This window comes from Dendrobium catenatum, unplaced genomic scaffold, assembly GCF_001605985.2.
Source record: "Dendrobium catenatum unplaced genomic scaffold, ASM160598v2 fragScaff_scaffold_716, whole genome shotgun sequence".
NCBI classification, from domain to species: domain Eukaryota; kingdom Viridiplantae; phylum Streptophyta; class Magnoliopsida; order Asparagales; family Orchidaceae; genus Dendrobium; species Dendrobium catenatum.
Window position 1 is genome coordinate 20,062,873 of NW_021319178.1, and position 17,725 is coordinate 20,080,597.

At 36.0% G+C, this 17,725-nt stretch overlaps 3 protein-coding genes across 19 annotated transcripts in view; 1 reads left to right on the top strand and 2 right to left on the bottom strand.

The window, feature by feature from the left end:
- The window catches only part of LOC110107656, a 112,789-nt gene extending 104,828 nt beyond the window's left edge, over window positions 1-7,961 (bottom strand). For 14 of the 16 annotated variants that reach the window (XR_003701213.1, XR_003701219.1, XR_003701212.1 and 11 more), the window contains exon 1: window positions 7,832-7,961. The gene's annotated coding sequence lies outside the window, so the exon portion shown is untranslated. The remainder of the gene's footprint in view (window positions 1-7,831) is intronic. The other 2 variants (XR_003701227.1, XR_003701228.1) reach the window with 2 other exon arrangements.
- LOC110107655 (transcription termination factor MTEF18, mitochondrial-like) lies at window positions 5,834-7,836 on the bottom strand. Its single transcript, XM_020837970.2, has one exon. It carries the CDS (start codon window positions 7,745-7,747, stop codon window positions 5,903-5,905), a length of 1,845 nt encoding a protein of 614 aa, XP_020693629.1. The 5' UTR covers window positions 7,748-7,836; the 3' UTR covers window positions 5,834-5,902.
- A 61-nt stretch (window positions 7,962-8,022) lies between the features above and the next one.
- On the top strand, window positions 8,023-10,467 carry LOC110107653 (transcription termination factor MTEF18, mitochondrial-like). Of its 2 annotated transcripts, XM_020837966.2 has the most exons (2): window positions 8,730-8,907; window positions 9,018-10,467. In XM_020837966.2, exons 1-2 carry the CDS (start codon window positions 8,874-8,876, stop codon window positions 10,307-10,309), a joined length of 1,326 nt encoding a protein of 441 aa, XP_020693625.1. In that variant the 5' UTR covers window positions 8,730-8,873; the 3' UTR covers window positions 10,310-10,467. The 2 variants fall into 2 exon arrangements, with proteins under 2 accessions (XP_020693624.1, XP_020693625.1); XM_020837965.2 differs by having other exon boundaries at window positions 8,023-10,467.
- The last annotated feature ends 7,258 nt before the right edge of the window (window positions 10,468-17,725 follow it).

Here is a 17,725-nt window from a genome sequence, read left to right on the forward strand (position 1 = left end):
TTATAGAGGTCAACCTTAGAGTCTAAAGGTTTTCATTTGAGTAAATCTAAAACCGAATAGATGGAGTGTAATTTAAGTGGTAAAAGATCTAGTGGGGGGTTTGTGACTTTGAGCAATCAATTCATTAATAAGAGTACACGTTTTAGATACCTTGGGGGGCTTGGGTGGATGAAGTGGAGGAATGCATTGGACTTATTGAGTGATAGAAAAGTATCACTCAAACTTAAGAAAAAATTCTATAAGATGATGGTAAGACCTGCAATGCTTTATGACGAAGAATATCAGCCTTTAAAAGAGAATCATAATATTAAGTTAAGTGTTGCAGAGATGATGATGCTCAGGTGTTTGAGTGGCTTTACTCTTAGGAACAGGATACAATATGAGCATATACGTGAAAGGGTTGGAGTAGCTCCATTTGCATATAAGATTAGAGTCTCCTTAGATGATTTTGGTCACATAAAACGGCAGCTTTTCGATCACCTGGTTAGGAGAGTAGATGTATTAGATTTAACCTATGTGAAGAAAGGTAGAGGTAGACCTAAAAAAACTTGGTTAGAAAATATTAGATATGACCTTTCTTTATCAGATCTAAATGAGAATTTGATTCTTAACCGGACACAATGAAGAAAAAAGATTCATATAGCCGACCCCACACAATGGGATAAAAGCTTGATGTTGTTGTTGTTGTTGTTGTAGTACTATAATATGACTTCAAACTATAAGATGAGGATCTTACTAAGCAATCTTAAAGATTCATTCTAAAAATGAATGAACCTATTGCATGATCATGATAGGATAGTTCGATCATACAATAATTTAAATTTTTAGTTATTATATGCATTGATGGCTGATTGATTATAATAATGGAAGATTTATTAATATTATTAGTTGTTAATAGATATGCTACACCAAGTCATTCACACTTTCCCAACTTTTGTTCCTCCGCTTAAAAATTTAGTTTTATTAGCTTTATGTGTTAATTTTGAAAGAGGAAACTCTGATCTCAATGTGTTCATCTACTTGAAGAAGACATTAAGGATGAGTTTGAGACCACGTAGCTATTGCTTTGCTTTACAAAAAGTTATTAAATGATCGTTTGAGGGTAGGGGTGTCAATATTTGACACGACACGAAAACCCGACCCGGACCCGGAAAATCCGGGTTGAACCCGACCCGATTTCAAAACGGGTCGGGTTCGGGTTCCAGAAATCGACCCGTTTAAAAAACGGATCGGGTTCGGGTTGACCCGGCGGGTTGCCGGGTAAACCCGCCAACCTGTTTAATTCGAAAAATTTCGATTCCCGCCTCTGCCCGCGCCCGCCCGCCGCGCGCCTGCCCGCGCTGCCCGCCGCGCGCCTGCCCGCGTGCCCAGCGTCTGCGTGCCCGCGCCGACCGCTCCTGCCGCGCGCCCGCGTGCCCAACCTGCCCAGGGCGCCGCGTGCCCGTGCCCGAACTCGCCCGACGCGCCCGCCGCGCGCCGCGTCCCGCGCCCGACCGCCGCCCGCGCTGTCCCGCTCTCGTCCCCCGCCGTCCGCCGCCGCCGTTCCGGCGCCGGCCACCCAAACCGGGTCGGGTCGTGTCAACCCGGCAACCCGCCGGGTCGGGTCCGGGTTTGGTTTTCCGACCCGTTTTTCTACCCGGGTCGGGTTAGGGTTGACCCGTTTGAACCCGGGTCAGTTCCGGGTTCGACCCGAACCCGACCCGTGACCCGAAATTGACACCCCTATTTGAGGGCATTGCGGCAGAACCCGGTTGGAAAAATTTCGCGGCACGCAAGTGCGACTCGCGACATTTCACTCTGTCCTGCGGTCCGCGTGCTTTCCGCTGTTTCGAAGAGGAAAATGACATAAATCCCCGCTGCAAATATTCCCGTAAATACCTGCTCCACATCATCCCGGTCGAAATCGTCCCGAGATTGGCTTCTATAGATCCAGCGACCTCGCGTCGACGCCGCGGTTCCCAAACTTAAACCAACACCGAGCTCCACCGCCTCCGCCTGCTAAATCTGCTCTCTTCATTAACCGCGAATCTCTCCGCCACCCGACTCTCTTTGTGAAAGCCAAGAACGGAGAACGCAATACCTGGGAAGAGCGAGCACACGAAGAAGATAATGAGATATGGTTGTGGATAGTGCAAGGAATCGATGCCATTTTCGATTCTGGATTCAGAGAGTGGAAGATCGGAGACAAAAGGGGGAGGTCGTCGTGGATAGTGAGGACTGAGAGTTGATGTGCAAGGATAAGGAACGTTTCTGTAAAAATATTAGTCTCGAGTTAAAAATAGTTACACTATTTTTTATTTATTTTTTGCTAAAAATAATGAATAAAATGAGATTGTTTGTTTTGTTGTTCTATCTTTTCATAAATTTTAAATAAAATTACAGAATTATATTTATCAACTGTCTGATATATAAACTTATAAGAGATTGGATAAAAATTAGTTAATTTTAATTCAGAAATATAAGTTGATTATATATTTATCTCAATATATAAAAGGGTATCAAGGTAATTTGTTTTATACAGCAGCAGCACAGCAACTCAACAGTTATACTACCCAAAAAAATTTATTGATTTAGCTATAGCAACTTTAAAAAGCAGCTTTTTCTACAAACAACTTAACAACCTGCGTTACCGACAGCTGCAGCCGTCCCAAACGAAGCCTAAGTAGCAATTTGCGGCAGCTGTGGCTGATTCCATGTTCATAAACTTAGGATGTTATGAGCTAGTATTTAGTGATAATAGTAACGGGCTTCTCATTTTTAGCAAAGTATTGGGCGGAGCCATTTACAAGTTAAGGATTGTTTGTGAGAGGCTTCTCTGCTACGATTAAGAAGGGAAACGAGTGAAAATCTTAAGAAAACTCGAGTGGATGTAAATCTTAAGGTTGTTGAACCACTATAAACCAATTTACGTCATTTAGATAATTTTTCAGACTTTATCTATTGTTACTCATCTTATTGCAATTGTTTTTTAGATTATTGTGTTGTCAAAGAGTGTTCTAAAAATTATTTTTAATATAATCAATTAATATTTCAGACTTCCTCTGATTTTTGTTATTACATTCAAGTAGTATTATAGTGAGGTTATTAGCTTAATGCTTTAAAATCTGAAGTAAATCCTAATGTATACTTTATTAATGTTATATCAAAAGATATTCTATTTAACATTCCTTATTTATATGATAATATTTCATTTGATTTCTGCAAAGTATAGCTTTTGTATGTTCCATCTACAACATCAACAACATCAAGCCTTTATCCCACTACGTGGGGTCGGCTACATGAATCATTTTTCTCCATTGTGTCCTATTAAAAGTCAAATTCTCGTTTAAATCTAATAAAGAAAGGTCATTCCTAATATTTTTTAACCAAGTCTTTTTAGCGTCTACCCTACCTTTCTAACATAAGTCAAATCTAATACCTCTACTCTCCTAACCGAGTCATCGGAAGGCCGCCGTTTATATGTGACCAAAACCATCTAAGGCGACTCTCTCTAATCTTATCTTTCTACTGGAGCTACTCCAACCTTTTCACTATATGCTCATTTCTATCCTATCTCTAAGGGTAAAGCCACTCATCCACCTGAGCATCCTCATCTATGCCACACATAACTTAATATTATGCTTCTATTTTAATGGCCAACATTCGGCTCACATAAAGCATTGTAGGCCTCATTACCATCTTATAGAATTTTCCCTTAAGTTTGAGGGGTACATTTCTATCACATAACAAGCCCGATGCATTCCTCCACTTCAACCATCCAACTTGAATTCTGCTGATAATATCCCCATCTATTTCACCATCACTCTGAACAATAGATCCAAGATATCTTAAAAACGTTTGTACTCTTATTAATGACTTGATCGCCCAAAGTCACAATCCCTTCACTAGGTCTATTACTACTAAAATTACACTCCATATATTCCGTTTTAGATCTACTCAAGCGAAAACCTTTAGACTTTAAGGTCGACCTCCATAATTCAAGTTTACCTTCAACTCCCTCTCTAGTCTTATCAACAAGAAGAATATCATCAGCAAAAAGCATACACCAAGGTACATCCTCTTGCAAATGTCTAGTGAGAACATCCATGACTAAAGCAAAAAGATATGGGCTTAAGGCTGATCCTTGATGTAACCCAACCGAAATAATTAGTTGAAACTAATTATTCTCGTCCTACAGAAATGAACATATGATGAATGTGAACTTGAAATATTAAAATATAAGTCTCTGAATTATTTTTTGGATGCATCAAAACTGATGATTAAAAGCTTTGTTCCTCCAATAGCAAATCTAGCTATGTGAGCTTTGTGTAATGGTTTTAAAGAGAGATCTAATATTTATAGTGATCATCTTCTCTAAGAAGACATTACCTAACAACATATATTAGGGCTTGCCAATTTCATGGCTTGAAGTTGAGGCTTTACGACCTCCCAATTTGTGCTAAGAATAGTAGGCTTCTTTCTCTGAGTGAAAGCATTGGTTGCATTCATTACCTATAAAAAAGCATTTGCTAATAGGCTTCTCAGACTCCAGTCAAAATAATAATAATAATAATAATGAAAAAAAAAATAGGTGAGAGGATGTAATCCTTAAGATGGTTTTGGATCTTTTATTTTAATTTTTTAATTTTTTTTGCATTTTACTTGCTTTTTTGTTTATCTTATTTTTAATCATTATTAAATTATTGGGCAATAATAGAATGCAACAACAACAACAACAACAAGCTTTTATCCCACTACGTGAGGTTGACTACATGAATCTTTTTTCTCCATTGTATCCGGTTAAGAATCAAATTCTCATTCAGATCTAATACATAGGTTAAAAATATTTTAAAATAATCCACTTCACCCCTTGTATATTTATGCCATTACCTCAAGATAAACATCATGTAAGACAACTATTAGATTATATCATAGTTGGGTATTAAACTCTCAACACCATAAATTTCACCTACCTAGTCTCATGAGACGTAAAGTCCCTTCATATCATTAGAAGGGTAATTAATCCTTCCAGCACCCTTCTCTCCCACAATAAGCCAATCAGAAGTCCTTTTGGAAGTCTATAATTCAACCAATCCAAATCGAACTTCTTAGCAAGATGATAGAAAAAGGTGTATTCATAGAACTTTCAATATTTACTATGATTCTAGGAACCCAAATTTTGTTCATAATCACATCATCAAAAACATTCAAATTAATTGGTAGATTCTCATATAAAAAAAGTAATAACTGATGACTAATATGTTAGGCCGGTTCACCATGGCCGGCCCAGCCGGCCCTTGGGCCGGCTCAGGTCTACAGGACGCGGAATCTGTCTCAAATTTTTAAATGAAAATTTGACTTTTAAGATGACACAATGGCCAAAAAGGATTTATGTAGCTGACCCCACGTAGTAGGACAAAGGCATGATGTTGTTGTTGTTGTTGTTATTGTATGTTTAGACCGCACAAACCTTCTAATAAAACTTTTCTCTTTCTTTGCCTCCTCACCAACCCCAATACCTCTCATATTTTCCCATCTGCCCTCCTTGTTATCACAATGTTCCCTCTTTGTAGCTCCACCTCCTATCTCTCCAACTGATGAATCCCTATCTTCCTCTCAAAACTCTCTTCGCTCTACCTTTCCACATTCACATCTCTAGGGTTCCTTTTTACCTCTCTTGATTTCCTCCTTTCAAATCAGGATTAAGACCACCCTCCACTGTAGACTTACATCTACACCCATATGGAAGAAGTTTAGTCAACCAAAGCCTTTACATGCACACAAACATACTCATAATTTTGATATAATTATTTGAACAAATAAGATTTGAATTCAAAGAATAGACAATACAAAATTTCTAATAAAAATAAGCAACCTTACTTTTGCATCAAAATTACAAAAAGATTCAAACCAGTAAGTTCATTCACTTGAAGATAATGCTTTTTTTGAAACTTTCCCAAACTTTGGGACCGTCTGGGTGAAGGCTTACAAATCTCTTTATAAACATCTTGTCCGAACAAGCTATTAAGCTACCTAAAGCTAAAGCTGTTGTAGCTTTTCCTCTTTCCTTAAGCCAATCATACATCAAATGCCTACGTTTAACCCTCTCTGTGGTGTATGACATGCATTGTGGAAACCTCACCAATGAACTTAATGGATAACCCAAATTATTTATAATAAAACTAAGCTTCTCATCAAGGACTTCTATTTTCTGGTTCAAAATATGAGGCGCCCTTTTCAACATATCAAGAACATCGCTTGGATTTAGTCCACTTCTAACAAAAAAATCAAACCGCTCTTGCAGCTCATCACCCTTTCCACGAAATACCTCAAGGGCCCGTTTCATCTCCTTCGAGTTATCAACAAAGCCTAGATGAGATAAAAACTTCTTCTTCTCTATTATTGATTTCAGAATGGAGTCATCACTTGGAAGGGGAGGAACTTTCAATCCCATTGCATATTTCTGCATCTGGTGAGGATCATCAGTTATGATTTTGCATAGCCTTTTCTTTCCACTACTCAGATTTGACATTATGCTAGTAGGTTTCTTCATTAAGACCAGACCTAAAGTGTCTTTGTGATGGCAGATAAGTTCTTTTATATCCTCAAAGTCCATTTCAATTTCAACTAAAAACTCAAAGGCCCTCCGCAAATTTCGTGCAAAGCTTCCAACTTGAAGATGAGGAAACTCTGAAAACATAAAGAAAATTTCCTTTCTTGAAACACCCATCTTCAGAAGAAGACAAGTCACAGAAAACACAGCTTCTCCTGAACCATCAAGTAAAAAGCTAGGATGCTTACTAATTAAAGTCCCAAGCTTTTTCTCGTCAAATCCCATGTCCTTGAAAAATTTCAAAAGCACTAACATTTTACCCCAGAAACAAGTATTTTTCTCAGACACAGTCCCTCCAATCCAATCTCGTGGTAAGCCAATCTCCTCCAAATTCTTCAACAACAGAACAAATTCCTTGTTAACATCACCTAACAAAAGAACTGGAGTAGAAGCAACGAGTTTGATCACCGTATACTTCCTCAAACCAAGTTGCTCATAAGATAGAAGCTTTGATTTTAACAAACCGGGCCCATACATGAAAATATCTTTAGCTTCCTTGTACATCTTTCCTATCTTATTGCGAGCAATGCCATAATTACAAAGATCACGGTAGTTATTAAGTAATTCTTCAACATCAGAAAGAAACATCAATTCTCGGGGAAGAAATGGAATATACTCAGAAGGTTTCAGACCAATGCTCTCAAAGAATGGCTCAAACTCATTAATAGGATGGTAGCGAAGATACCTAACTAGTGCCCTTCCAATCTCTTCTTTATCTTCTACCTTCTCCAAGATCCTCCAAACAAAAATAGGACAGTTTTTACTGATGTGCTCCGCATCAGTGAAATATATGCCTCTAGTGGAATGAAGATAATCAAGAAGAACAGCCTGAGCCTTTGCAAAGTTTCGATTGCTGGGATGCAATATCTGTCGATCTTCCGGCGTTATACCAGAGCCAAAGCCTCTGAGACCATTCAAATGTGGATCTTTCGCTAAGAAAACTCGATCATTTAATGAAATATGCGGCACTCGATTGGCAAAGAATGGTTCCAGGGCATGCAAAGCTCTTTGATAACCAAGATGCCGTTTGGTACCTGGAGCATGGGACTGACAGCAAGTTTGAATTTTTGATGAATACGTATCATTTTCAGGACAAATCCTCGAAAACCATTTGAGACTACATGAATTTGCTAGTTTTTTCGTATGGATCATCATTATTTCGATGAGAAAAGCGGCATCTAGATGAATATAAGAACTCGAGGCGCCACTAAATAGTAGACATGAAGAAACTATAGTTACCTTAGAGAGAAGTTATTTTCTTCATCCTCCGTCAGGAAAGTACTATGTTCTTCCCTCAAGTCCCGATCACAAGAGCATTATTTTGCCCTCGACGGTTCTCGCTTGAGCTGATGCTTGGGTTTTATTTGGGTTTTAGCCTTTTAGGGGATTAAGAAGCTTTGCCGATTCTAAAAGAGTCGGCTTAGGAGAACCGTTGGATTTATTCTCCGTATAATCTGACGGACGAAAACAACAAAGTACAATATCCTCTGTTTGGAAATAGGGGGAGAAATAAAAGTCTAGGGTTTTGCGCATACTCGGAGATCATGCAGCTAAGAGAACGGTACCTCTAATCTCTAATGGCGAAAGAAAGCAAAAAAAAACGTGGTTGGAGATTTATCGTAGACTGAAAACTTAACAGCTATTTCTCGAAGAAAGATTTGCGTAGGGTGATGTATGTTCTAGAATTTGCAGCCTTGCTATACTTTTTTAGCCCTCAAATCAATCATGTTAAGCCGCTGGTTCTTACAAGGAGCTTCTTTTCCAAATATGCTTACCCAAACGACTAACGCAATCGTTATTCCTGCTGTTTCTGGTTGTCTTATTGTTGTGGAGAAGAAACCGTATGGTTCCTCGTGGAGAAATTCCATTTTTGACCCTAAGAAGTCGGCAACTGTAGATGCAATTTTCAGTGCAAGAAGTTATTCATCATGCAAGTTGCAGAAATTTCCATTGCTATTTGGTGCAGGTGATTTGAAATTGAAAGTTTTTAGTAAGTCTACCAAACTAGGGAGCAGAAGTTTTGCTTGCTTCCATAAGATGAATGATGTTTGCAATTTGCGGAACCTTCGAAGTAAACATAGCTGTTCTTACATCTCAAGCAAGGCTACAAGCTCACTGCCTGATGGAAATTCTGGATCAAGGATGTCTCGAACGGAGAGAACAGATGCACAGAATGCACTTTTCGACTATCTCCACTACACCAGGTGCTTGAACTTCACCGACGCCGAGCACATTAGTAAGAACTCGCCTGTATTCCTTCAGAGTCTCCTAGCAAAAGTCAATGATGGCGAAGAAGTTGGGCGGTCAGTTTCCAGGTTTCTTCGCTTCACTCCCATCAATGAATTTGAACCATTCTTTGAGAGTTTAGGCTTGAAACCTTCTGAACTGTATGCCCTTCTCCCTCACAATTTAATTTACCTAACAGATGATCATCATTTGATAGAGAATTACCATGTCCTCTGCAACTATGGAGTTCCTCGGAGTAAAATTGGGAAGATGTACAAAGAAGGTAGTGAGATGTTCAGATATAATCATGATGTCTTGAATTCGAAACTTCAAAGCTATGAGAGGCTTGGCTTGAGCAAACCAACAATCATCAAGTTGGTCACCTGTTGCCCAGCCCTTCTGATTGGTGAGCTTAACAGAGATTTTCTTGAAGTCCTTACAAAACTGAAAGCCTTAGGAGTAGAACTGGATTTGGTCAGGGGGTGTTTGTCGGATAAGAGCGTATACCATTGGGATCGAATTCTTAAAATGCTTAATTTTTTGGATGGGATGGGCTGCAACCAAAAAAACCTCGAAACACTAATCAATCAGCATCCAAGATTTGTTTTTGATGATTCTGGGAAGAAGATTTACATCTTAGTTGCATTATTGTTGAAACTGGGTATTAAAATGGATGATATCTTACTCTTATTTGTACAATATCCTCAAATTCTTGCTGGAAATTTTGTAAAAAATTTGTGGCAGTCCATTTACTTCTTATTTGACATTGGCATGAATGTGGAGGACATTAAAATGATTGTCAAGACTCACCCTCATGTTCTGGGGGCATCCTCCAGCAAAAGCCCTTATTTTGTTTTGCAGAGATCGAAACTGTCGGAGCACCAGCTATGCGACATCATAAAAGAAGATCCAAATCAGTTCACTTATCTGATTACCAGTAAGAAGTCAAGCGCTATCAACTTGCCAAAAGTTGAAGGCACCTTTCTGAGGGAAAAGACTGATTTCTTGCTAAGATTAGGTTTTGTTGAGAACTCTGATGAAATGGCAAGAGTGCTCAAGAAGTTTCGAGGCAGAGGGGATCAACTGCAGAAAAGGTTTGATTTCCTCGTTGAAATCGGTTTCGACTGCCACACTGCAGCTGAAATGATCAAAGCTGTTCCCCCAGTGTTAAACCAGTCCATTGATGTTCTTGACAAGAAGAGTACTTACCTTCTGAATGATTTGGGCTATCCCTTAGAGGCACTGGCCGCTTTTCCGACATTTTTATGCTACAACTTAGATAAGATAAAATTGAGATTTTCCATGTTCCAGTGGCTCAAGGAGAATGGAGTTAGCTTCTCCACCAAAAATAGGAAATTGGCTAGTCCTACAGTTGCCTTGAGTACAGTTCTTGCATGCTCAGATGCTCGGTTTTTCAAGTATTTTGTAAATTTGCACCATAGAGGCCCAGAGGAATGGGAAAGGTTGAAAAGATCGTTCTCGTCAAAGTAACGCGTTTTTTAAAGATCTCCGAAGCTGAGACACAGCGGCGGCTTGGATTGCCTTGGCTAACATCAATGTTCACAGAATTTGTGAAATAACTTCGTTCTCTAAATTTCATTGCAGCTGTAGGATTGAATGGAGGAATTGGACTTAAGCTTCATCAGCTTTCTTATTGCTTCTTAAAGCAGATTTTTAGTATAAAAAATTTAATCTTTTTTTTATTAAAAAGATGCTATAAGAAACAGTAATAAAGCCGTCCCAAACGAAGCCTTAGGCTTGTTTGGGACAGCTTTCTCACTGCTTTTTGAAGCGGCTTTTTAGTACAAAAATTGAAATTTTTGTGCTAGAAAGCCGCTTCAAGAAGCAATAAGAAATCTGTCCCTAACGAAACCTTAATCTGTATAGAAGAAGTTTTGACGTGCTTTCACACGGAAGAAGATACTTTGTCAAGGATTGCTACTAAAATTACTCATAAGTCATGGTGATGTGCATATATACTTTGTTCATGGGTTGGATTTTAAATACTCTGCAACTTGAGATCACTGATGAATGCCAACGAGATTAACGAATAAAGGCATTTGTTATCTCTCATGCAGAATTTACTAGCTTTTCGCTATATGAGGCCTTCAAAATCTCGCTTTTAGATGAAATTATTGGATCTTTGTTGCCTGCTCGCTAAACCAGAATGTGGTTCAGGATTTCGCTTGTGATTCAGAATCTGTAACTTTGCTCATAATTCCAACCTTCATGCTGCAGAGGTTATTTTTATCATGCTTTTTTATTATAGACGGATATCTTCTTTTGCATCTCTTCTTATAATTACAAAAGCTTGTTCTGGAAAATTACATATGATGGTTTTTGTTTGTGTTCCTGGAGCTTGAGTAGGAGAGTTGGAAGGAGGGTTGCGCTGTTATTATATTCTTTTTTGAAGGCAACAATAAAGCTAAGAGATTAATTATTCCAATATTAGTTGAAGACAACTATTTACTTTTGGCCATATTATTGTCTAACTAAAAACAATTAGTTCCCCTCTCTTCTTTGTATTCTAGCTTGGTTTGATTCAACCTTGCCCTCCAAGTAGTCAACCAAGTTTTTTATAAATATTAAGGCTTTGTTTGGAATGGCTTTTTTATTGTTTCATAAAGCATCTTTTGAATACAAAAATTTAATTTTTTGTACTACAAATCTATTTTAAGAAACAGTAACAATGCCGTCTTAAACGAAGACTATGGCTTCGTTTGGGATGGCTTTTTTACTGCTTTCTAAAACGGAGTTTTAGTACAAATTTTTTTATTTTTGTACTAAAACTCCGTTTTATAAAGCAATAAAAAACTGTCTCAAACGAAACCTAAATCACTCAAGAGGTTCAATACACAACTGTCATAAGACCTTAGTACTCTTAACAAATAGCGTTAAATCCACATCTTTATAGGTTTGGTAATCATGGAAATAACTATGACACGGAGCCACGATGCAAAACATCCAAAGCAAAGGTTGTTATTGATGGCAAATTAATTTGGTCATGTCTAATTAACTCAAGCACATGGATGATCGACTTACTAAAATGACCGAACAAATCTTCAAATGATTCTCATTAGACAAGCCTCTCATACATTCTCTTCGATAGTATCAATAAGCCACTTCTCTAAACAACTTTCAATATTGAGGTTGTATATCAACTACTTTAACTCATAATGATGAATTACATCTGTCGAAGGGAAGCACAAAACAAAATTTGTATATTCTAACGACTAATAATGTGTTGAGCTCGTTCTTACAATATTTTTTAGTAGAATCCATGCAGGCACAACTGCACCGTGACTCCACCGTCCTAAGATTCAAGATGCTTATGTTGAAACTCCTATCTAAGGAAGATTGACTTGGCCAATCAAGCTACACACCTCAAATTAACAATCCACTTATTATCGGTGGTGCTTTTAAGTGTTTAACAAAGAACTCTTATGATGGTTTCAATGTCTTTTTATTTTTTAGCATAACTAAAAAAATTTCAAGCGATAATTCATTATACAAAATTTTCCTGAGCTTGAATATCATAATTGAATTCCCATACTTCATTGAATATGAAGCAAGAGCCTAATGAGACACTTCATCATTTTATTGTTCATTTTTAATGTGATAGATTAGAATTTTAAGACATGGAGCTAGTCGTCGCCAAAGTAACATCAACTCAAGGCCTCCTTAGCGGACACATTTTATACAAACTTAGTTTGTACTTGCCAAAGACATTAGCGAAGTTGCTTGATCTCATTAATAGTCATTTCTGCTGAAGAAAATAATGTCGCACTAATTTAGTGGGAAATTCTTTGCAATATTCTTAAGATTAAAGGAGTAAGCATCATAATAATCATTACCACTTAATTAAGAAATCTCATTATCGTCACAACCATCATTATCAATAACAATGCAAATTAGTAAGATTCTATCCAAAAAGTTTAGAAAGATACATTCTAATCTCCGGTACCTTCAAAAGGGAGAAATTGCCTTTGTAATATAAGTATTCAACTCACACTTCTTTTCATGTACCTCTTGCGGAGATCATATTGGCAATACATTGTAAGGAGTGCTTTTATCAACCATTAACAATGCACATAATCTTTGTATGAACATAAATAATCAAAAGATTATTTATTTCATAAACATTATGGTCTCAACATGGAGAATTGTCAGGAGTCTGGTTGAAGAGAAAATAAATAAAAGAAAAATGAAAGATTCAACTTTGCTAACCTAGAATGTTGGCAAGACAAGCTAAAAATTAAAGGAATTAACAAAGAGCTAGTCTTAACACAAGTGATTCAAGTAACAAGGAAAGTCCCATAAATTCTAGAATTGATCAATTACATTTCTCACACTATTAGAGAAAACTCGAGCTCAACCAAAATGGGAAGTGTTCATAAAATATTGAATTTTATACTTTCAAATAATAAGTTAAAATGAGAACGAACTTTGATTCAATTCTCATTCTCTTTTTTTTTTTTTTGCAAAAGGAATTGTGTTCACATATTTCATGTTATTATTTATTTCAAATTTGGATTTGAGGAACTCAACGTAAAATACTTATGGAATTTTCTCCAATGAATTTTCTTAATTGATCAAACAAATAAGGAATTCATCAAATAATAATTAAAAAAATAATTTGGTGATTCAACATATATGCTAAGAATTACATACTTGAAGAGTTCTTCTTCTTTTTTTTTTTTGGGTATTTTGGTTGAAGTAAAGAGATGTAAAGTATTCTGAATATACGGGTTTTAAGAATATCAGTGTTTGGTTTGAAGTAAAAGAAATGTATCGTAAAATTTTGATGTATTTGGAATGAATCCTTTAGTGTAATTTTTTATTTTTTGAAAATGGTTAGATTTGGGCAGTTTCTAAATATAACATAAATTCTTTATCATTTCCAACTAGCCATAGTCACCTATTGTCATTCTCGCCCGCCACCTCTACCTGCCAACCACCAATTATCAAACTTTCCAACCACGCCTCCACCGCTTGCCTGGCCCCAACCCTCCCCCCCCCCAAGCGCATTGGCCACCAATAAGATGCCCCTAAGATGCCCACTTGCCATCATTGCCTATCACTACACAACACCCATCAATTATCATCATAGCAAACCCACAACCACCACGAACCTACTACTTCCTCCATAATCTTTGGCTTTACACTTCATTAATTTAAAAAAAGTACTAGTAATTATTTTATACTCACTCAAACAACTTCAAACATTTTAAATACATTATATTTCTATTACACTATATTTCATTTTGCTCTTTCTTCATTTTTTTATCCAACCAAATGCCCCTTTAGTTCAACAAAGTGCAACATTTTATGAATTCAGTAAGCATGACAAGAAGTAAAGGAAATCAACAAAATAACATATAAAAGATGTTCCATATTGTAAAAGTTGTGGTAATGGAGTGAAAATTTTTTTATCTTAGAATTTTAAAGATCTACACACATTAATAAGAAAATTTATAGGAAAGTTTTACATAAAAAAGTTAAAGAGCAAAAAAATCAGCTCAGGAAAATGGTAAATACCGGCGGTTTTCACCGGCGGTTTATAGACCGTCGGTATTACCGACGGCTCCGCCGGCGGTTAAGCCGTCGGACTGTATTGACGGTCAAATCGGCGGCTTAGCTACGATACACCGTCGGTATTACCGACGGTTTATAAACCGCCGGTAAACCGCCGGATATCAACATTAACATTAATTAATAAACCATTCGGCTTTGCCTAGTTTAGATAATTCAATAAATAAGTAAGATTACAAAATATGTTCGATCCCATTATTGTAGTTGATGTGATTAATAAGCATAGATTACTAGCTTGACTTCATGTAAACATCATAAAAGAAACAAAAAGTTGTGATAATTGTAATAACCCAAAGTTTTTAAAATGGGTTTATGCAAAAAATCTAAAATTTCGGAACCAGAGCGCTGTGGCATAGTACTTTTGAGTGCAGCATTGCTTAGGGGAGTAGCACTATGGCACTTGTATACAACATTGTGGCGGTAAATTCTCTATTTAACAATAACTCTAGATTAAGCATACAGCTTCGCATCAATGGGTACTAAATCATAAATTTTTTATAGAAATTGTCCACTCAATCATTCCTCCCTCTCCTTGTTTAGCTTGTTGAGGAAGGAAAGGAAGAAGAAGGAGATACAACTCACCTTGATCTGTTGATTGGGAGCTTAGGCTTTCAACTAAAAGGTCTTGGGTTTGAGTCTTTGTATTTGCGTTGTGTGTGTAAGTTTTTTTCTCCTAAACTCTCCATCAATGAATTAAAAATAAAAAATATGTGGATCAATTAATTTTGGTTTTTATAAACAAACTTGTATAATGAATCATAACAAAACACAAGAAAACCAAAACCATAAACAACATCCCCCTAAGAGCATTTTGTCAAAGAACATAAATTCTTAAAAAACTTAAAATAAAATAAAAAAATACAAATACAAACTTAAAATAAAAAAAATCCAAAAATACAAATAAAAAACATAAACCAAAGACTTCAAACAAACACACACAATAACCTCCCCTTTTTTATCATCAGAAAAAAAAAATAATCCCCTGAAAAAGTAAGTTGTCATAGACAAATCTAATAGATAATAAAGAAGATAATTTTAAACTATTTATACAGACAATATTGAAGTCCTAATGGGAAACATAAAGACTCAAATATTAAATAAAAGAATAATTTATATAAGAAAATTTGAATGAGTTCAATGTTCGCTCTAGAAAGCAGAAATATCTAATAGAATAATTGGGGTAAAATTAATTAAATGAATATCTTATAGTTTCAAATTCAGTAGTTAAAATTATTATTTAATGCAAGGATTTTTCAAAGAATTAAAGTTGAGGAAAGAACTAAATGTAGTGTGGGCTCATTTTATGCCTCTTTATCAATAAAATTTATTTGAGTGGAGAAAATTGTGCATATTTTTAAGTTGGGCTCATTTTGTGCCTCTTTTCAAATTTGACAAACATTACACATCTTTTCATGTTGGGCTTATTTTGTGTCTTTTTTTAAATTTGGCACACTATGTGCTTCTTTTGACATTTCATTCTTTCTACAACCTAACTCAGTAAATCTTAATGTGTACGATTATCTTCCAAACAAAGAAAAAACCTTTCTTGTATAAAGAAGAATAATCAACAAAAAAATCTTTTTGTTAAGTATAAAATTAACACATTGATTAAGAAAATAAAAGAAAAAATAAGTCACTAATTTTGCAACAATTGTAACTCTAAGATACAGATCTATTAGAACATTGAAATGGTCTTATTATCTAATTCTAATTTGTAAATTTATTTATGGTTTGAAAAGAAAAAAATAATTTTGCTAGGAAATTAAGTTGTAGTATAAAATATTTGATTTACTGGTAGCTACTTGAGTGAAATTAACTTGTACCATCACATGAATACTAAAAAGAAATAAAGCATACATCAACTACAATAGAAAATAAAAACTAAAATGCTAGAGGATCTTGATATAAAGGTGGTTGAGGAGGAGAGAACATGGTAAAGTAGCTATTAATAGTAGCTACTTTAGTGTTTTTTTTATACTTGAGTGTTGATATAATCAAACTGTCCTCTAACCCAGCGCATATATTCATTGTATCTAGCATCTTGTTGGTCTAAGCGAGTCTCGACATGATTAAATTGTTGATCAAAATGAGACTCAAGATTATCAAATCTTTGGACCATTTCTTGATAGAAATGTTGCTTAGGTTGAGGAGCAGGTGCAGGTGCAGGTGTAGGAGTCCTTCTCCAATTTCATCTTTCTCATCCCCTTGATCCCGAAGAAAGAGGGTACAAAAGGAAGCATCAGCGAAATGGATTTCAAGATTGTTTGGTCGATCGGGATGAATCAAATTATATTTCTTTTTAAGGATATAAGCGATCAAGTGTCCTCAAACAACATTCTTCTTCCTTTTAGTGGTAGGAAGTCTAATGTCGATAAGATTATTGATGTAGTCAAAAATTAATTGGGGTTCATCAATTGGAGTATTGAACATTATAAGATAAGTGACAATAGAAAGTAAAGGAGTGAGATTGATACGATCACCGGCTTTAGGAATAATAGATGTTTTTAAAATATGCTAGATCATCCTAGCATTTTGGTTCAAAGAATGTACATGTGATAAGTGATAAACTGATGTTACACCTCTATGGATTTGATTTATGATAGACCAGTCAAAATCAACTCTTGAAGTCATAGTGTGTGCCCTTACCTCTTTAGTTATAAGGAAAGTGCCTAAATTCTCCTTAGTGATTTCTAATCTATCTTTAAACACATATGAAAAAATTTTGGTATGATTTTCTCTCAGTCTCTGATTAGTAAGAAAATAGTAAAACGTATTAGAATGGAATGCATATATTAAGGTCAGAATGAAGAAAGATTGGGTAGAATCGAAAAGAGACATTATAGAAAAATTGATATCTTCCTAGATAAGAAGACGATATGGAGTGATTTTTGCCTCAAAGAAATGCTGGTAGGCTTCTTCATTTTATTTAGAAACAAAGTTATCATCTAGTTGATTAGAACGAGATGAAGAGTCTCTTGAATGTCGAGCCCGCTTGCTGTTGTTGCTTGCCATTTAAAGAGTTTTGAACACCAGAATATTTGATATTGAAAGAGATTGTAAAGAAAACTCAACGAATAGCTTTCAATTTAAAGAAATTGGGCATGATCATACAACACGATAATAAGTTCGTACATACGACTATGATTTTATACATGATGAAACAATTTTTGTACATACAAATGGAAATGGTCAATAATGAAAATTCACTTTTCATAAACTATATAATACGATAATGAAAAGTCACTTTTCATAAACTATACAATACGATAATAAGTTAGTACAAATGACTTTTCATAAATTGTAGTTCTCGAGGAG

Excerpts from the sequence above, each read along its gene's own strand:
- LOC110107655 (XM_020837970.2), bottom strand. The coding sequence starts at position 7,747 with ATGATGATCCATACGAAAAAACTAGCAAATTCATGTAGTCTCAAATGG.
- LOC110107653 (XM_020837965.2), top strand. The coding sequence starts at position 8,318 with ATGTTAAGCCGCTGGTTCTTACAAGGAGCTTCTTTTCCAAATATGCTT.